We start from the raw sequence: 21692 nt of genomic DNA on the forward strand, positions 1-21692 counted from the left end.
TTCTCCTCTATGGACCTATCTGTAACTTTTTTTAATTGACGTACAAGGTGCAAATTATATAAACAAAGTCTAAAATGAAAATTAATTGTGTATTTATATATGTCATATTATATTATGTTTTACATTTTATTTCTATTACATTTTATAAACAGAATATATATAGCCCAGTAATCTTTAGTATTGCCAGTTGGCAGAATTTAAGTACCCATTATTATGTGCTTTCACTTTCACAAGTAGTCTTTTTAATGCTTTTTGTTTAGGTATTTTAATCTTCTCTTGTATTGTTATGTTTTGGCATATTGTAAATACACAAATAAGAACTTAATTTTATTCTGTTTGAAGAGTTCATTAAAGCAGTAGCCAGCTACTGGAGATACAGCAGTAGATGCAGAGATTCTCCTGCTCAAAGTTTGCTGAAAAAGTTTGCTGAAAAAGTGACATCTGCGGTTTCTCAAGCTTACCACTAGAGGTCAACACACCATCACATAATGTAATGCACAAGCAACAATTTTAGTGTGCATAATATCCTTCTTATCCGCCCTACATAGTATTGAATATTACTCATGTCACATACTATTTGGATGCACATTGAGACGCAGGCCATGCCACTAGCCCAAATCCTCGGCAGAACTATAGTACAGCTCTGTGCATGATTGCTATTCTTGTTGTGATCCATTTTTCCTCTCTGTGCTCCACCATATTCCCTGATCATCACCACTGAGACTTTCCCTGGCAAGTGTACAGATTAATTATCATTATTAGACTGGGATCGCTAATTATGCATATTAACTAGATATAAATATTACATTTAGTCTACTTATTAACTGATTTGATTCATTTGTAAGTCGGTAATATAATTTAATTAAATAAGCAATTTATGCATAAATGTAACGACTATGTACAATATTTCCTCATAGTAACAAATTGCTCACAAAATAAAATTTATTTTTGTTTATTCACACTCGTTCATTCGTTTTATTTACGAACATGTGAGGTATGGGCTTTTTTGTTTTGGAATCGTACCACGTGACAAGCAACAAACGCAAAAGACAGAAAAACATTGAACGTGTTTCAAATTCTTCTAAATTCTCTTAGTGGGCAAGGCTGCACGTAAGTTTTTATTCTTCCTCGATTACAGTTATTTGGTGAAACAGTAGTAATGTGATATATGTAAGCTGTGATTTAAATTCGAAGTTAGAGTAAGCCTATTTTTATTCAGGTTCAGAATCTGCTAGAAATCAGTTCGACCACAGATATTAAAACATGAGATTTATTGAAAAACGCTAGGGTACTGAAAACAAATAATACGTTACTGAATGTTTTGCTTTCCTCCATTTTCTCCTTTTTCATTTCAGACTGTTGGTTTGTGATTATGCAAAATCAAAAGCATTTTTAAATCAGACCGTTAGATTTCAAGGTGAGTGTGCATTCATGTATTTAGTTTTTGTCAAAGAAATATGTAAGGAAAATCAGCGGTGACTAAATAGAATATTTGTTTCACATAGTAGCCTAATTCATTAAATATTCTAGTATGTGAACATTATTAACCTCAATTATTCAGTTATTTTTAGAAAATAGTAGAAGGCTAGATTGTGAACTTGAAGCAATGATCAAGTGACACATGAAAAGAACTATAATTTATCCAGGTAATTATCCAGTTGAGCAAAATCATGTAAACTGCATTACAGAAAGTAATAAAAGGTTCAGTCAGTGTTTATAATGTTTATTCCCTGCTTTGCAATTTACTTATGTGTAGAGTTTTGAGGATATGAAAGCCAAACTGAGTTATATATATTCGGCTAACTCAACATTAGTAATTTTTCTTTTTGAATAACTGTATAACTGTTATCTTGGTAACATACTGTCATCTCCAGATCTCTTTTGACATTGCTTTTCTGCAGTATGTCAGAGGCACGAGGAAAAGTCTTTCCCTCTGAGACGAGTCTCTCAGAGAAACAGAGGTAAGACTGCTCTTTATAGACAATGTTTAAGTTAATAACTAAGTAATGTACTGAGGTTTTTCCATGGCTGTCGATGTTTTGAGACTAAGCTTTTTGTCTCTTTTCTCAGCCTTTCATTCACTGCACATAGTTCAAGTACACTCAGTACTAAAAAACTAGTTACTATGTTAGTTTGTTTTTAGTACTTTAGGTGATACTTTCTTTTCGGATAGTGATACGCATCTGGATGCACTTTTGCAACATTTTAAAACCACATGTTTTCAATGAAGTGGAAATTGCTCTGGAAATTGTATAATTTACCCATCCGTCCTTTGTTTCAGGCCTAATCAGTTTTTAGGATGAAGTCTCAGACCAAGACATATTTTGTGTTAAACCACTTGCAATTCTAAATCTCTTCACCTGAGACTAAAGTAGGTGATGTGGGTGACAGGGGAAAATCTTGAAACCCAAGTCTAGAATAAATTCTATTTAGAAGAATCTATAGAAGTCAAAGATAAACATCGAGGAAGGATGTAGGCAGGAAACTTGTCTAGAGTCAAGTAGTGGAATGCAGGAAATAGCTAGTGTGCCTTTTTTCCTTGCTCTACTTGCACAGATGACAAAGGGGCCATTTATATTGTGGCAGAACAAAAAGTAACAAAATATGATTTGTGCAAGTGTAAATATGCATTTCCTTCAGCCTGAGGTTTATTTATTTCACTTTTGGTGTGAAAGGGCCTTAACATTTGCCAAAAATATAACTTTTTTGTTGTTATTAAAAAACAAACAAGCAAGCCCAGCCCAGGTGAGAAAAAGTAACGCAAAACTAATGTAATGCATTACTTTTCATAAAAAGTAACTAACAGAATTAGTTACTTTTTTAGGGGGTAACACAATATTATAATGCATTACTTTAAAAAGTAACTTTCCCCAACACTGGTTATAAGAAGGACAAATGAACAGCTATACTGCTTTTAATTACCAAATTATTATCAAAGTATCTCCTGTAATGAAGTGTTTTCCCTCTGTGCTCTGTGTTATTAGGGAGAGATCAGGCTCACATGTGTCCAGCTCTGTGACTGTGAAGAGTGACTGTTCAAAAGATAAACCACCGGACTTAGGTGAGAAAACACCATCATCTACCAAAAGGTATGTCGTTATTCTTTATAGCCCTGCATTAGCAAATTTCTCCACTGTGGTGTATGTGATATAACTTGACTAAGTTAAACAATTAATCTAAGAACATGATTCCTGGTAAGCTGCTTCTCTCTAATGAACTTTAGAGCTACTTTCCATTAATACAATTACACAGGTAGTCTCTAGACATAAATTCACCATGGAAAGACACCAGGCAACCAAACATACATACATACATCTGTATGGCCATGAGATGGACAAATGTTTGGCTATGTACTGCAATGACACCAAAGCTCTAGAAATGAGACTGAAGAATCTTCTGTAGTAAAGTGTTTTTTCTCTCTCTGCTTTTTGTGTCATTAGTGAAAGATCAGGCTCACATGTCTACTATAGGGTACTTCATGTGTTAGAACATATTTCAGTGAGTATTTATCACGAAACCTTATAGTTCAACCTTATAGTTAGTGTGCATATATATATATATATATATATATATATATATATCTGTCTGTAACTTTAGTAATCCTGAAGACCTTGATTAGCTTCAGGTGTGTTTAATTAGGGTTGGAGCTGAACTCTTTAGGACAATGGCCCTCCAGGATCAACGTTCCCCACCCCTGCTTTATACGATGAACAGATTCAATTTAGGATTTTATTCACATATAAACATTGATCAACGCTCATACATAGAGCACATCAAATATAGTAAATGGAGGTTCAAATGTGCATGCTTGATGCGTGAGAACCAGTGAGATTTGTTCTTGTGTGTCAAGCATGTGAGGCTGAGCTGCAGTTGACAATATTTTATGTGCTTTATTTATGTCTTTTGATCGATGTTTATATGTGAATAAAACCCAAAATTAAATCTATTCATCATTTAAAGCTCAAAATGGAAAAATTTAACTCAAAATTGAACTCAAAATACCATTTAACAATGTGAACTTAAACAACTAATGCTTTCTTTTACCCTTTGTTAAAAAAATTTGATTTCTCTTATATTTTGCTTGAAAATGTAGTATTTTATTTTATTTATTTTATTTTATTTATTAATAGCATTCAGTATGAGTCATTAGATTCAGATTTCCAGACTCACAGGAACCACAAGAATTTCAAAGACAATCTCCCGTGGATCTTCCAGGTAGGAAAAACACATTTTCCTGAATGTTTTTTATTAATAACATAAAAACAAAAAACAAAAAGAAACAATAGGTTATTGTACAAAGCATCCTCTCAAAAATACTCAATAGAAATTTATTTTCTAATTCCTTGTGTGTCAAGCATGTGAGGCTGGGATAGTTCATCCAAAAATTACCCCATGATTTATTCACCCTCAAGCCATCCTAGTTGTATATGACGTTTTTCTTTCAGACGAATACAATCGGAGTTATATTAAATAATGTCCTGGCTTTTCCAAGCTTTATAATGGCAGTGAATATAGGATGAGATTTTGAAAAAAGTGCATCCATCCATCATAAAAGATATCCACACGGCTCTGGGGGGATTAATAAAGGCCTTCTGACGCTAAACAATGCGTTTGTGTAGGAAAAATATCCATATTTAAAACTTTAAAAACTAAAATAACTAGCTTCCGGCAGATGGTTGTACCCCTAACGCGATGTAGGAGTAACGTAAGCTTTGACGCCTTTTGCTGTTCATACAAATAGAAATCCTCCAACATTTCTCTTTAAAAATTATTATTTTAGACTTCTAATTAGTGACCGTTGTTTTGGTTTGCTCTCTCTTCTACGCTTCCGCGTTCGTCAATAGTCACGCGTCGGGTCAGAGTTCACTCTTTCGCCATAAATCGATGCGCTGTCTGTTCAGGAGCTAGTTATTTTAGTTTTTAATTTTAAATATGGCTATTTTTCTTAAACAAATGCATCAATTTGCTTCAGAAAGCCTTTTTTTAACCCCCCGGAGCCGTGTGTATCTTTTATGGTGGATAATTGCACTTTTTTGGGCTTCAGTCATGGGGTAATTTTCATTTTTGGGTGAACTAACCCTTTAAGAGCCCCAAAAATAAAAATGAAACTTTTAAAAAATATGTATTCTTTTACTTGTAAAAAATGACAGCTGATTAATATGTTTGTCTTTTGGCTGGATTTTTTTATATACATTTTTAATTACTGAATAAATAGTTTTGACCAAAAAATGGTGTAAGATTTGGTTACATTTTGTTGTTCTGTTTCTTTTTTCTTGCTTTGTTTTTAGGATCTTGAGAGCAAAATAATCAAGTTTCTGAAGAATGAGCTGGGAATGTTTAAGAAAATATTACAAAAAGAGAACACACAATATTTTGTGAAGGACTTTAATGAGAATAGATGCAGTATCAAAGAAGCAGCTCTTGATCTCACACTACACTACCTGAGAGAGATGAAGCAAGATGAAGCTGCTGATACTCTAGAAGGTAAGAGACTCATTAACATCTGTCAGATTGTCACTTTTAAATGTAGGAGAGAAAATTAATATAAAAAATATCTGTATTTTTATTTGGGTGTTTAGATGAGCTGGCCTTCATTCATCAGCTTAAATGCAACCTGAAGAATAAGTACCAATGTGTGTTTGAAGGAATTGCAAAGCATGGTGACTCCACTCTTCTGAATAACATCTACACAGATCTTTATATCACTCAGGGTGGTAGTGAACAGGTCAATACTGAACATGAGGTAAGACAGATTGAAGTGGCTTCCCGGCGTCTTGACTCACAAGAGATACCAATTGAATCCAAAAGTTTGTTTGAAGCACCTGGACAAGACAAGGAGATCAGAACCGTACTGACAAAAGGAGTTGCTGGCATTGGAAAATCTGTTTCTGTGCAAAAGTTTATTCTGGATTGGGCTGAAGGAAAAGAAAATCAAGATATCAGCTTCATATTTCCTCTTCCTTTTCGGGAGATGAACTTAAAGGAGAAAGAAACACAAAGCTTGATGAGCCTAATAAGTGAGTCTTTCCCAGACACAAAAGGACTGAACCTAACAAGAAGGAATCAATTCAAAGTCCTGTTTATCCTTGATGGATTGGATGAATGTCGACTTCCTCTAAACTTTGATGGTAATGAGACGTGGCGTGATGTATCAGCACCAGCCTCTCTGGATGTTCTCCTAACAAATCTCATCAAGGGAAATCTGCTTCCTTCTGCTTTCATCTGGATCACTACCAGACCAGCAGCTGCCAGTAAGATTCCTCCTGACTGTATCGACCGGCTGACAGAGATAAGAGGATTCAATGATGCACAAAAGGAGGAATACTTTAGAAAAAGATTAACTGATGAGAAAATGGCCAATGAAATCATTGATCATGTTAAAAAATCACAGAGTCTCTTTATCATGTGCCACATCCCAGTCTTCTGCTGGATTTCAGCCACTGTTCTCCAGAACATTTTGGAGGAGAAAAGAAATTATGTGAAAAACAATCAGGCTGATGATGCCTCTAAAACACTGCAGGAATCAAATACTGAAGACACTCCCAAGACGCTGACACAAATGTACACACAATTTCTCCGCTTTCAGATCCAGCAGAGCCACCGGAAGTATGATGGAAAATACTCACCAGATGTTTCCTGGGATAAAGATGCCATCCTTTCACTGGGGAAACTGGCATTTCATCAGCTGGAAAGAAACAACCTGATCTTCTATGACACAGACCTGGAAGCCTGTGGTATTGACGTCTATAAGGCATCAGTGTGTTCAGGCATGTGTACCCAGATCTTTATGGAGGAAACAGGGATCATTTTTGGAACCATGTACTGCTTTGTTCACTTGAGTATTCAAGAGTTTGTTGCAGCCCTTTATGCACATCTGTTTCAAGACATCAACAAGAAAAGTGCATTTGATCAAAAGTCTATAGAACAAGAAAACAAAAATGAAACCATGATTGATTTGCTCAAGACTGCAGTGGACAAGGCGCTTGAGAGTGACAATGGACACCTGGACCTTTTCCTTCGCTTCCTCCTCGGTCTGTCACTCCAGTCCAATCGGCGACTCTTACAAGGTCTGTTGACACAGCAAGACGACAATGACCAGAGCAAAAAGGAAATAGTTTGGTACATCAAGAAGAAATTTGAAGATAATCTGTCTCCAGAGAGATCCATCAATCTGTTCTACTGTCTGACTGAACTGAATGATCAAACTCTAGTGAAAGAGATTCAGACCCACCTTAACAAAGGAAGTCTCTCATATGGTGACCTTTCACCTGCCCAGTGGTCTGCTTTGGCCTTTGTATTGTTGACATCAGGGGAAGAGCTACAGGAGTTTGAGCTTCAGAAATTCAAGAAATCAGATGAGTGTCTCATTAGACTATCGGCAGTCATCAAAACCTCCAAAAGAGCTCTGTAAGTCATTTAACAAAGTCAAGTTTTTCCCTCATCTGGTAAACATAGTTATCTGCACAGATAAATAATAAAAGTTATTCTTTATCTTGTTATTTTTTTCCTTTAAAGAATGCAGTCCCGTATTATTAAAGTGTAATGCTAATATTTTATGGTATTTATATTAATATGTAGAAAATTCTGTTCTTCAGCAAAACATACACTTAAGTTAGCAGAGAAAGAAGCATCACATTATTATACAACACATTGGTCCATAATTTTTTCCACTCTAGTAATGCAGTTTTCTTCGATTTTTTTTATATAGAGGACATACACTCTTATAAATCTTAATGCTCAAATTATTAACGTCCAGATTCTACACCTCAAGTCATGATAAAGTTAGCACTTTCAAATGTATAACTTATTGTTATTAAAGTTATTATTTGTTTTATTTAGCAAGTTTGTAATAATATTAGTTTTTAATAGGTGGAACATATATTTAATATTTGTATTTAGCAAATGTATTATATTCAGTCTAATTCTGTTATGTAATTTATTCCCTTTGTAGACTAAATGATTGTAATTTAACAGACAAAAGCTGTTCAGCTCTGGCAACAGTTCTTGGATCAGATACCAATCTGAAAGAGCTGAACATGAACAATAATAATCTACAGGATTCAGGAGTGAAGCTGCTCTGCAGTGGACTGAAGAATATGAAGTGTAAATTGGAGATACTGAGGTAAGTTGTGTGACAACAGACAAAAAAATTGAGCTCAAGCAAAACTGAAAGTGATTTCTTTAAGATATGATTTAGAAAATGTATATATGGGATTGTATTTTTTGAATGTACATTAAATAGACATGATAAATTTTCAATTTTTCCATCATATGGACAGTATGCAAAATCCTTAAAGGGATAGTTCACCCAAAAGTAAAAATTCTGATTATTAACACTCATTCCAAATTAGTCGTTCCAAACCCATACAGGGCTCGACAATAAGGACTGTCCAATGGCCCGGTCCCAGCATGGACGATGCTCGGGACAATTGGCAGAACTTTCACTTGCCCAATCGGGCCAGTGTTGCATCGTAGAGGTGTGCAATATATAGGCCTATATCGTCTATGTACAGTAATATCTAATTGTTGTTTTAATAATCTGACATTATCGAGTATGTCCCTCATTTTACAAAAAGGAAACAAAAACACACCAATAGTGCATGCATACATTCTGTGATGTAGTCTAGTAGGTTAGACGAGTGCGTGTGCGAATGTAGAGTGCATATTTTCTCTGCGTGATCTAGTCTATTAAAATGCATTTAGAATCCCCCCAAAATTCAAGATAAGGGGCAAAAATGTCACAGTATGTCTTTTATATTTATATCATTTAATATAGTTAACCAGTATCACGTAAAGAATGCCGTTTTTTCTCCAAATATCAGCATGATAACAAATGTGATATCAATTTTATACAACAGTTCAATAAACAAGAAGTTAATAATAAGTTACTTAAAGTTTAGACATGTTGCCTGTTTTTCGCCAACGAAAATGGTTCCAAACAAAGCCACAGCATTGTTTTGTGTCTCTGGGAAACAAGTGTTTCCTTACTGAATGAATCCACTTTTTTGAACGAATCGGTTGAAAGAATGATTCAATGTCTCACTCATTAAGGCAGTCAAATGCTTTGTTTCTGAATGAATCAGCTGTTTGAATGAATCGGTTGAATCAATGACTTACTCATTAATAGTGACTTGCTGCCACCTACTTGCGGTTTTAGTTTCACATTTAAAGTATCTTTTCATTTTTAAAATAATTTCAATTATCAATATTCAATATTTTATGTTTAAAAAATAAAAACATTATTTATGCATTTGTAACTGCAGGTGAAATTAATTGATGTCCACTCTGAGCTGCATTAAACTGTGTAAATGCATCTAAATGCCACTTCAGATGCAGCTTCTCTGTTTCCTCTGCATTGCAAAGATGAATTTTGTTTATATTGATTTCATTTGATTGGTAACAGCCCTATTGTGTCTTATTACGCTAACTGAACTACTGATTACATGCAAGAATTTGACACAAAAGATGATGCATACATTTAATTAGTTTAGAAAAAATTGCTTTAAAAAAGTAAAAATCAATTTAAACTTATTGGAAAAGACAATTTCTGTCACTGCTGCGAACTGACCACCACACAGAATATGAAGAATATCCAAAAACTTTAGGAGTCAGTGGTCCATGGCAGTCCTACACACTCAGCAAAATATCATCTAATTATCATTATCGATAAAATCTCAAAAAATATTGAGATATATTTTTTTGGCAATATCGCACACCCAAAAAAATAAAATAATAAAAGTTTTTCTTTATCTTGTTATTTTTTTCCTTTAAAGAATGCAGTCCCGTATTATTAAAGAGTAATGCTAATATTTTATGGTATTTATATTAATATGCGGAAAATTCTGTTCTTCAGCAAAACATACACTTAAGTTAGCAGAGAAAGAAGCATCACATTATTATACAACATATTGGTCCATAATTATTTCCACTCTAGTAATGCAGTTTTCTTCAATTTTTTTAAAGAAAACTGCATTACAAGAAGACGTGAAAGTACCCACACCTCCTTATGTTATGTTATGTTAGTGGCCAGTAGAAAAAAATCCTTAGCGTCGAGCCCTGCCATAAGACCCCAACCTCCCCGGAACGTGATCTCTACTGAGGATTTGCACTAAGCCACTGGTCGCAGACCTTACCTAATCCCAACCTAACCAAGATTTAAATATTTAAAACCTAAATCTGACCTTCCAGGAAGAAAAAAAATCCCACATATGGGGCTGTAACAGGAGGAATGTAATGTTTCTCCAAAAAAGACAAAACTTCATTCCAACCTTTTTTTTAAGATAATGTCAGTTTTATTCTAAGATGGTTATTGCACTATATAAAGCTTGTAAATAATTTTCTAAGCACACTGAATAGAGAAGTTGGTGGATTGAGAGTTGATGATCGACAAAGATATAATAAATTAGGCATAATAGACATTTTAATTATATTAATTCTTCCAATCATTGATATGGGTCATATAAAGAGTATTTAGTTCATAAAATGTTAAATATGTATGTCACTGTCCTCAGATTATTCATTGCTCTATTGCAATGAATCATCATCATGGCATGTGTTCCATTCTGAGGTACATTTACTTGTACATTGCTGATCATTCAGATCAAAGACTTTCACACCTGTAGAGTTTTAGATGATAGAAACCTTGAAAGTGACTGTAAACTGGAGATTCTCAGGTAAGTTGTTGTCTACCATATAAAAGTTCCCTGGGCTTTTTGTTTGCCTCCATATTCAGTTGTCAGTTTTAGATTTGCAAATAACTTTTAATTAATTTGTACAAGGAATAAAATATAATTCACTTTAGGGATTTACAATGTTCAGGGGATTTCTAGAATAACTGATTAATCAGCTAAACAAACCTACATTTACATTTGCATTCTTCTTCTAGACTCTCAAAATGCAATATCACTGAAGAAGGTTATAAAGCTCTGGCTTCAGCTCTGAGATCAAACCCATCACACCTGATAGAGCTGGATCTCACAGGAAATGATCCTGGACAGTCAGGAGTGAAGGAGCTCAGTGATTTACTACAGAATCCAACCTGTCAGCTGAAGACACTGAGGTGAGACATGGTGACATGATACAAAATAAATGATATGCAAGTAAATTATTTATAGAAATATTATTTCACTAATACAATGTTACATCAAAGTAAATTCAAGATAAAACATTTAACACTTTATTTCCCCATCGTTTGTTTTTTAATTCTCAGTTTATTTGAGAACTGAATCCTGTTTCATCTTCCTTTCTGCAGGTTTTTGAGTCCTGCTGCAGATGAAGCGTGTCAGTATGTGAGAGGAATTGTGGGTAAAAATCTGTTACTCCTGAGAGAGCTGAATCTGAGTGATCGTGAACTAGGAGACTCAAATGTGATGAAGCTCGCTGCTCTGCTGCAGGATAAACACTGTAAACTGAACACACTTCAGTGAGTATTTCACATTATTTACCAGAACATTCTTAGACTTAGGGAAATGCGTTGTGTTTTTGCCCCAGTGAGCAAACCAAGGCTGACACTGACAAGGAAAAACCTGTTCTTGATGTGAAGTGAATGTGTAAACTAACCAGTGGTGTGAGAGGCATCTGAATATTTGCATCAGTATACCGCTGCTTAGCTGTTTTGAACTTTTTACCCCTGAGCGAAGAATGACTTTTATGCTCAATATCTCACAGCCTTTATTCTCAATCTATTGTAAAGAGTCCCAGTTCACTTTAAACTTGTAAATAAATTCTTCATCTTCGTGATGTATTTTGTTATCTGGTGAAAAAAAAGATAATCTCATTCTCTGTCTGTTTGTATGTTTGTTGTGAAGATGCTATAACTTTACAGAATGAAGAGTTTGTCTCATTTCTCCCAATGTAGGTTAAGATACTGTGATATGACAGATGAAGGTTGTTCTGCAGTGACTTCAGCTCTGAACTCAAACCCATCACACCTGAGAGCGCTGGACCTGAGTGGGAATAAACTAGGAGACTCTGGAGTGAAAAACATCTGTGATCTACTGATGAACCCACAATGCAAACTGAAAAAACTAGAGTTAGTAACATTGTACTGTACAGTAGTTAAAGTGTGTTTTACACACAGTGTCTTTAAAGGTGCAGTGTGTAAATTTTATCGGCATCTAGGTTGCGAATTGCACTGCTCACTCCTCCCTTTTGAAGCACATAGAGTAGCTACAGTGGCTGACCAAGGACAAAGACGTCGTCGTCTGAGACAGAAGAAAGTAGCCAGTCAAGCAATAAGGTTTCTTCTTACTTCTAACAAAGAACAGTCTCTGCTTCTAATAAACCAGACAACGACGACTGCTACTACTACGTCGTATTCTTCTTATTTGTGCGTATTTAACATGGTGACGATGCAAGCTGCCTCTAAACACCAAGGAAGAAGAACAACAACATAGTGACGAAACACGCTCTGTAGAGCAGTTTGCCCATTTAGGGCTACTGTAGAAACATGCCGCCGCAAAATGGCAACTTCCATGTAAGGGGACCCGCGGTGTATGTAGATAGAAATAGCTCATTCTAAGGTAATAAAAACATAATTGTCTATTTTCTACACAGCTGAAAACATAGTTATGTATATTATATTGCATTTCTGTCAATAGATCCTCCTAAATATTACACACTGGAAATTAAGAAAAATGAAATAATTTAATACAATGAGATTCGTATCTGCTGCTACAATAAATAAAGAGACATAAAATAATCAGGGTCCTGATCACCCTGTCAGGGTTTATTTTGCAATTAAAAATTGGCTGGATTTGGTAATCATAGATCTGAGCCATTGTCCTTTCTCTTTCTGTCTTCAGGCTGTGTGGATGCAGTATTAAAGAAAAACATTGTTACCTCCTGAATTCAGCTCTGCGTTTAAACCCATCACAGCTGAGAGAGCTGGACCTCAGTGGGAATGAACTAAAAAACACAAGAGTGAAGCACTTATGTGATGCACTGAAAGATTCACACTGTAACCTGGAGAGATTGAGGTGAGGAACATTCAACTACATTCCTGGTCTTTTAATGGTCTTAACCATATTTATTTTAAATCACTGGTCAGGCAATTAGCAAGAATTGCACAAATACTTTAGATAAAGTAACTTCGCTTGAAATAGCCTTTCCAGTTGTTTTCCTTAAATGTTTAAGCCATATGGGTAAACTTGCAGACAGCTTTTAGAGGAAGAGGAGTCAGTGTTGTTCCACTCAATGTTAATGGTTTCAAACATTAAAATAGTTTCAAGTAGTTGAAAAATGTCTCCCAGGTCGTTTGAGTTTTATTCGAGACCAAATATTCACTATAGGGTTCTAGCCAGGTCAAAACATGACCCTGATGGACTTCTCAAGCCACTTTTTTGTTGTCTTTGTAATTTGGGCAGAAACAATGCCTTGTTGAAAGATAACAACTTTGGCAAACAACTAAAAAGGCTCTCCACACAGTGACACATCTTCCTCCATGCTTTACGGTAGAGATGCATTTCTTATTATATTTCTCACCAGATCTTCAAAGACACCGCTCTGGAGCCCCTTGCTTCATGGTGATTCATCAATCCACACAACTCTGCTAAACCACCAAACTTACCATATTCTGCCAAAAACAGAAAAAACTTTGGTGTTTTTCTGAAATAGCTTTAAGTAGTGCATTTGCTTAAATTTTTGCTAATTTCCTAACCAATAATTTGTGGTTAGGACGATTAAAAGCTTGGTGTTTAGCTATTTTGGGCTTAGCCCATTGTTTTTTGCACAGGAGTGTACATGAAAAAGATGATATTTCAATGAAACATAATGAAGTGTTTGTTTGTCTCATTTCTCCCAATGTAGGTTAAGATACTGTGATATGACGTATGATGGTTGTTCTGCTCTGACTTCAGCTCTAAAATCAAACCCATCACACCTGAGAGAGCTGAACTTGAGCGGGAATAAACTTGGAGACTCTGGAGCTGAAAACATATGTGATCTACTGATGAATTTACAGTGCAAGCTAAAAATGCTAGAGTTAGTATCATTATACTGTACAGCGGCTACAATGTGTTTAAAGTTCAGTTTATTTATTTATTTTAAGACAACAGTACCTAAGTTGCATCATGTATAACACTGCACTTTCTTGCACTTTACTATCTGAAGATACATTGATAATGCAACTTTTTTTGAGTGAAGATGGCTTCAGATGTGTGTTGTAACTAGTATCCTCAAATCCTAGTTATGCTTCTTTATTGGTTTATGGTCATATAATTACATTTTCAGGTGTTTGATGCTGTATTAGTGTACTGTATGGCATTTAATCATGAGAACTCACACATGAACTTAACATAGATCTGAGTCATTGTTCTTTTCTCTTTCTGTCTTCAGTCTGTGTGAATGCAGTATTACAGAGAAACAGTGTCACATCCTGACTTCAGCTCTGAAATCAAACCCATCACACCTGAGAGAGCTGGACCTCAGTGGAAATAAAATAGAAAACACAGGAGTGAAGCACTTATGTGATGTGCTGAAGGATTCACACTGTAAACTGGAGAGAGTGAGGTCAGTAACATTCACATACTGTCAGGGCTGTTTAGTTTCATTGTGTTTTAGTTTGGTTTTCGCTGTTTCTGTTCCTGATTTCTCGTTTGTTTCCATGGTTTCCAATTAAGTTACGCACCTGGTTCTTGTTTTGTTAATTACCATCCCTGTGTATTTAAGCCCTGAGTTCTCTGTTCTGTATTTGGTTTCATAACGCTTATGTGGAAGTGTAGTATGTTTTCTGAGTTTCTTCATGTTTATTAAAGCCTCCTTGTATCTATATGCTGGCGTCACACATCTTTCCTTGTGAATTATACTACACGGTACAACTCATGACAGAACACTGCATCCAAAGAAGGAGAAAAGTAAAAATAAACATGGACTTACCAGCTGTCCACCTGCTCTGCCTGGATCGTGCCCTTGAGCACACAAGAGACTTTTCCCTCTTGTGTTTTTCCATACAAGCCTGAATAAGTGAACTAAGGAATGTGGAGTGTGTACTGGTCCAGTGTGGATCCTCTTTTACCATCTGCATCTAGGAAGAGGACAACAATGGTCCCACTCCAAAACCAGAGCCCAGCCAGACTTCAGTCACACTCCCATCGACCAAGAGCCTGAGCCCGTCATGAAGACAGCGTCTGAGCTTAATACTGAGGCCATTTTGATCCCACCCTAGCCCCACAGAGAAACCAGGTGTGTGAGCTGGTAACAACGTCCGTCAAGGAGAGCATCCTAGTGGAGTATGATGTCATGGAGTGGAGTTCTGCCCATGCTCCCATCGCTGAGGGTGAGCTGTGCCTGGTCTCCTGTCACCACTGGGTCCGCCCAGCTCCAAGTCTACTTTGTCGCTGAAGGTTTTGTCTAGTTCCAAGTCTCGTTCGTCCCTGATGGTCCAACCAGGCCTCGGGCTGACGAGCCTGTCACTCTACCTCAGCCTGTTGAACAGGTGGCATGAGCGAAGCTTTTATATTTTGGTGAATGAGATGCTTCTTGGATGCAAAACTGCATAGCTCATGCTCCCAATGTTCCCTTCTGTTCTGGAGTCACATATTTAAATGTTCCTCTAAAACACCACACCCAGCGGTATATAGGGTATATGGTATATAGGGGAGAGTGAGGGAAGTGGGGGGTAAGGGTCATCGCTTCTCCAAGGGTCATCGCTTCTCCAGATCAGAGGTTAGTCTGTGTCCACAGTGATGGAGAGAGAAGCAGTGGATGTTGTTCACCAGCCTAATGGCCTGTGGGGAAAAAACTGTTCCTCAGCCTTGATGTTCTGGCTTTAACACTCCTGTATTCTCAGTGATGTGATCACCCAGGAATCTGAAACTACTCCCTCTCTCCACCTCAGTCTCACCAATGCACAGTGCTGAGTGCTGATCCTTCCTCCTCCTTAGATCGACAATCATCTCCTTGGTTTTTGTTAACATTTAGGGGAAGATTGTTATCCTGACACTTCACTAAGTCAGCCACTTCTCTCCTGTATGCTGATCTATCACCTCCTGTAATCAGTCCAATGACTGTTGTATCATCAGCAAATTTGATGATACTGGTGTTGTTCTGGTAGGCCACACAGTCGTTAGTGAAGAGTGTGTAGAGCTTAAAGTCCTAAACCCAATTATATTGGGTTGGTGGCACACAAAGGAAGTAAAGCTTATTGGTGAGCTTATATGGAATCACCGTGTTGAAAGCTGAAATATAGTCTTGTAAAGATTGTGAGTTTACATAATATTTGTGAAAAAAATCTTCACCTTTGTGATGTGTTTTGTGATCTAGTGAAATAAAGAATCTCTCTGTTTCTTTGTCATGAAAATGCTATAACTTTAGAGAATGAGAGTTTGTTTCTTTCATTTCTCTCTATGTAGGTTTAGAGGCTGTGATATGAAAGATGACGGTTGTTCTGCTGTGACTTTAGCTCTGAAATCAAACCCATCACACCTGAGAGAGCTGGACCTGAGCGGGAATAAACTAGGAGATTCTGGAGTGAAAAACCTCTGTGATCTACTGAGTAATCCAGAATGCAACCTGGAAAAACTAGTGTTGGTATCATTATGCTGTACAGTGTGGTTAAAGCTTATTATGGACTGTAGTGTGTCAGTAGAAAGAGCATTAAACTTTGAAGTATTTGAAACATTATTTTGACATTTGCATGGCTTTTACAGGAACCATGCAAAGTTTTTACTAATGGTACTTTTCCATTGGTAAAGATGTGTATTTAGTGATGGTAAACTAAACTCTAAAATAAACTTAAACTAAATTGTGGTTCATGTACAAACTATTTATGATTTTCAATTGGTCCTTTATTGATCCTATATCTTAATCTGCATTGATAAATTGCAGGATGACTCCAGAATTTTGTGGTAATACTAATAACCCTACATAGAGCTGTAACTAGTACCCTCAAATCCTAGTTATGCTCCTGTTTTGGGTGCAGGTGTTTCCAGGTGTCTAGTGGTGTATTATGTGCATTTAACATTGAACTGAGTCATTGTTCTTTTCTCTTTTTGCTATCTTCAGTCTGTGTGGATGCAGCATTACAGAAAAACAGTTTCTCATCCTGACTTTAGCTCTGAAATCAAACTCATCACACCTGAGAGAGCTGGACCTCAGTGGGAATGAACTAAAAAACACAGGAGTGAATTATTTATGTGATGTACTGAAGGATTCACAATGTAAACTGGAGAGATTGAGGTGAGAAATATTCACATACAAAATCAAAATGTTTAGCAATCACTTCAACAGTTTAAACCAAGACACATTATATTTAATATCTCACAATGAGCCTCACATTATATTTCTGAAAAATTATTCACTTTAGTGATGTGTTTTGTGATCTAGTGAAAGCAGGGTCCAAAATTAACAAAAACAATTTTTTTTTTTTTTTTTTTTTGGGGTATAGGGAACACATATTCACTATTAACTATGACTTTTGCCTCAATAAACTCCTGATTTACTGCTTAATAATAGTTCCTTAGAAAGTTGTTGTATCTTTTAAAGTCCCCCTGTAGACAACAATCTTATCCTTTAAAACTCATCTTTGATTACCAAAATGACATATTTAAACATTATTTTCTGTGGAAAAAAAATTTCTTCATGCCTTAAAATGGCTTGAATGTAACTCTACACCCTTGCCTCATTTAAGTATATGCAGATCTAAGAATATGCTAATCAGCCCCGCCTCCACTCACTCACTTACTAAGGTAAACGCTGCACAATGGTTTCGCTTTTCACAATGTCGGACACATAATGGTAATTAATATGATTAGCCTTTTGCTTGACTACTTTATTAAACAGCTGCGAAAAGGTGCTAATGTATTGCTAAAGTTACACAAACCATGTTCTCATTCGCCATCTGAGTCTGCCTTCTAAAAATCAGTATCCTTAGAAATGCTTTAAAGAACTCAGAACGTCCGTGGAGAAAGGCATATAGTTCATCATAACATCGTAATATACATCACAGTCCTGCTATATTGCTAAATCTACCCGATTTTTTTTATACTAACAGAAAAATATACCGGGATAACTTGGCTTCTCTTGGTTAATGATATGCTAAAGCCCGCCGGCACGTTGACGTGATAAGTTACAAGGTAGTTTGTGATGTCACAAACACCAGCTATTTTAAAACGTGTTTTTGAAACTGTCTTTAAGATCACTGCAGTTTTAAACAGAAAATAATTGGCAATGGTCTTGAGTTATGAATTTGCACATTGTTTGTCTCAAAGCATTTGTCTTCAAGCAAACACCACATAGACATATAAACAACATTAAAAACTTGATTTTCACCACAGGGGGACTTTAAGTTTAGGTATTGGCTGATTAAGTGATGTAGAAAATGGTCATTCAGAATAAGGCATTAATATGTGCTTTATAAGTACTAATAAACAGCCAATATGCTAGTAATATGCAAGCTTATAAGCAACTAGTTAAAAGACCCTAAAATAAAGTGTTACCAGTGTTTTTGGCAAGTGAATTTCACAGTGTCACAGGCCACTATGGAAGGAGGTAATTATAAATTAGCTGGATATGTCTGCTGTGGCATTAATATTCTCTGTCAGTCATTAATGTCACTTACAATGGTAAAAAAACGTTGTATGATGAAACGCTTTGGGCAAACTACAGTGGGATAACTGCACAACCCAACTTTCCCAACCAGACAGAGCACAGAAAATGAAGGAGTGCAAAAAATTGACTGAAATGTGCATTTTGATTAAATATTTGGCAATGAATTTTTGTACAATTTGAGAATTGATTATAAATAACACAAACTGTAATGAAATAAGAGTAATGAGATAATGAGAAAAACATTTACAGAAAAATATGATTTAAAAGTTGCAGAATATATGTGTACCTGCAGAACCTTCTTCCTCTGACACTCTTTGTTTTTCGTGGTAAATATGACCACACCTTAAAAAATTAATTTTAAACTCTTGGTGAACTCTCTCTTCCTCTGTTTGTTTGTCTCTTTCTAGTCTAAATGACTGTGGCATTACAGATGTTGCTTGTTTGGCTCAGTCTTTGGGTGACACAAAAGCACTGCAGTTTTTAAAAGAGCTTGATCTGAGTAAAAATAACATAGGAGACTCAAAAGGGCAGCTCGTTGACGTGCTACGAGACTCAAACTGTAAACTGAGGTGAGTAAACATCTTTTTGTTGCAGTCGTGCCAACACCAACAAACAAACACATGAATGTAATATGTGTTTTAAATAACTCATATTTAAAACGTACAAATATTGTTTTAAAAATATGTATGCTCCAAATACTGTAATTTAATGTCAGTGAAGTCAGTAACTAATCTAACTACAGGAATTTTATGTTAATTTAATGTTACATTTTTTCACTCAAAAGAAGTCATTAGAATTTGAAACTTGTTCCACCCAACATTGATTATTTTCTCTTCTGATTTCCTCTTACAGCCTAGAGAGAGATCATTGGTTTAGCTGGAGAGCTGGTGTAAACCTCATTGGTAGCATTGGTGGATGGATTACATCATTTTCTAAAGCTCAGGAACCTGTGAAATCAACAGAACAAGACCAGTGAACATCAGGTGAGGGATCATCAGAAGAGTTTTACTATAGTACTGTGCCTATGAGGATAAATGAATATGTGTGATGATGTGTTGTCTGTATACCAGAATCTAAAATATCTAAAATATACATTATACACACACACACGCACACACACACACAAACAAGAAAATTCATCTGAGTTTTAAATCTTTGAGAACAGCACTGTCAGAACAGGATTTTTTGGTGAGATGATGCCAAACAGCAATTCATAAATACAAACACTGTTCAAAACCTAAAGCTATTATGAATTCAATGCGTTCATACACACACATGCATTTATTTGACAGCAAACTTAATCTGCTTCAAGTAGCATTGCTTTCACAGATGTCGTTTGCTATACCAGCTTTAATGTATTACTATTAATACTGATTAATACATATGAATACATTGATTAATGTTGGTTTAGCATTCATACATAATTTTGTTTTATGTACAGGCGGAACAGAGGAAGAAGAAGAATGTGGTCAGAGCTCAGACCAGGTGGATTATTAGTCTTTAGTATAAGGCCTGAAAACATAATATTGAGATTAAAATCATTGTGGGCTACATATACAGATTCAAATTTATACTATCAAGATGTAATTTTTATGTTTCTTTATAACAATTTCTTTTGACATTTTACTTTTATCACTCTTACACTTTATATTCCGTGGTAGAAATTCCCCTACACACCTGACTTAAAGGATTAGTTCACTTTCAAATGAAAATCAGCCCAAGCTTTACTCACCCTCAAGCCATCCTAGGTGTATATGACTTTCTTGTTTCTGATTAACACAATCGGAGATATTTTAATAAATATCCTGACACATCCGAGCTTTATAATGGCAGTGAACAGGACCAATATTTTACTTCATAACTTGTTAAATATGGATATTTTTTACACAAACGCATCGCTTCGCTTCAGAAGGCCTTCATTAACCCCCTGGAGCCGTGTGGAGTACACGTTTATGATGGATGGATGTGGATGGAAGCACTATCTTCAGCTTGTACTCATTGGTCCCGTTCACTGCCATTATAAAGTTCGGATGTGTCAGGATATTTATTAATATTTCTCCGACTGTGTTCATCAGAAAGAAGAAAATCATATACACCTAGAATGTCTTGAGCATGAGTAAAGCTTGGGGTGATTTTCATTTGAAAGTGAACTAATCCTTTAAATTAACATGGTGTCCCTGGAACTTACAAATGTATACTCTACTTGGCGTCTCCACTTCGACACCTATGTGATTTTATTTTATTATTTTTTTTTTTTTTTGTCTATATTTCATTTTATGAACTTATTTCTATCCAATGTATTATCTTATTTCTATATGTGTATGTATGTTTTTTTCTTTTCTTTGTGTATTTCTATTCTGTAAAGCACTTTGTAAACAACGCCCCTTATTAACACTATCACTTGGGAATGGAAATAAGGTCTGTAGTGCTCCACTGAACACTATCACTTGAGAATAGAAGTAAGATCTCTAGTGTCTAGCCTGCTGCGCAGCAGTAATCAGACAGACTCCAGAAAATGATCTAGTCTAGTTTTGTTTCCTCTTTTGTTATATTTAGACACACTAACTTTGGCCCAAGTGCTGGCGATATTTAGTTTTCAAAAGCATATAAATGGTAATCCTGCAAGAAAAGAAATGTTAGTTATGATTAATAAATAAAAATCCTTAACAATACTGGATATGTATATTTATATTTTAATTTGTATTAAGTTAGTTATATGTCTATATTACTAATGCTCACATGTGTTGTCTTGCAAAGACATCCAAGCAAAACAACTCCTCAAATAAGCATCAAAATAAGAATTTCATTGTGTTTGGTACTCTGTACATGAGACACTAATGCTTCGAGGAGCCTCTTCTCCCTATACCAGCCCAGACTAATTAAGCTTCAGTATTTAGCAATTCACAGCATTTATGTACCCATCCTCCTCCTCGTTTGAAGTTGTTGCTTTCTCTCCCACCAGATAGTCTAATGCATTTAATTTAGTGATTATATTCACTTTTGACATTGTATTGTATTGTAAAATGAATTGGCATATTGAAAATATAAAGCTGAAAACCTGATCATTTTATTTTGTTTGAAAAGTTCATTGGTTCACTAGCCAGTTGTAAGTATATTAGAGTTTCTCCTGAGAGATTGTCCTGCTT

The 21692-nt window shown here is 35.7% G+C and overlaps 1 protein-coding gene across 1 annotated transcript in view; it reads left to right on the forward strand.

Annotated features, from left to right (window-relative positions):
• Positions 1 to 21616, forward strand: part of LOC127520219 (uncharacterized) — a 101105-nt gene extending 79489 nt beyond the window's left edge. Inside the window, exons 37-54 of the mRNA XM_051908162.1 lie at positions 1035 to 1110; positions 1902 to 1961; positions 2985 to 3089; positions 4131 to 4215; positions 5289 to 5484; positions 5580 to 7407; positions 7952 to 8122; positions 10886 to 11059; positions 11252 to 11422; positions 11858 to 12031; positions 12804 to 12977; positions 13807 to 13980; positions 14335 to 14508; positions 16350 to 16523; positions 17002 to 17175; positions 18954 to 19115; positions 19399 to 19529; positions 19988 to 21616. Coding sequence (XP_051764122.1) covers positions 1035 to 1110; positions 1902 to 1961; positions 2985 to 3089; positions 4131 to 4215; positions 5289 to 5484; positions 5580 to 7407; positions 7952 to 8122; positions 10886 to 11059; positions 11252 to 11422; positions 11858 to 12031; positions 12804 to 12977; positions 13807 to 13980; positions 14335 to 14508; positions 16350 to 16523; positions 17002 to 17175; positions 18954 to 19115; positions 19399 to 19522 — 4196 coding nt within the window. The 3' untranslated portion in view covers positions 19523 to 19529; positions 19988 to 21616. The remainder of the gene's footprint in view (positions 1 to 1034; positions 1111 to 1901; positions 1962 to 2984; positions 3090 to 4130; positions 4216 to 5288; positions 5485 to 5579; positions 7408 to 7951; positions 8123 to 10885; positions 11060 to 11251; positions 11423 to 11857; positions 12032 to 12803; positions 12978 to 13806; positions 13981 to 14334; positions 14509 to 16349; positions 16524 to 17001; positions 17176 to 18953; positions 19116 to 19398; positions 19530 to 19987) is intronic.
• The last annotated feature ends 76 nt before the right edge of the window (positions 21617 to 21692 follow it).

Source organism: Ctenopharyngodon idella, chromosome 10, assembly GCF_019924925.1.
Source record: "Ctenopharyngodon idella isolate HZGC_01 chromosome 10, HZGC01, whole genome shotgun sequence".
In the NCBI taxonomy this organism is placed as follows: domain Eukaryota; kingdom Metazoa; phylum Chordata; class Actinopteri; order Cypriniformes; family Xenocyprididae; genus Ctenopharyngodon; species Ctenopharyngodon idella.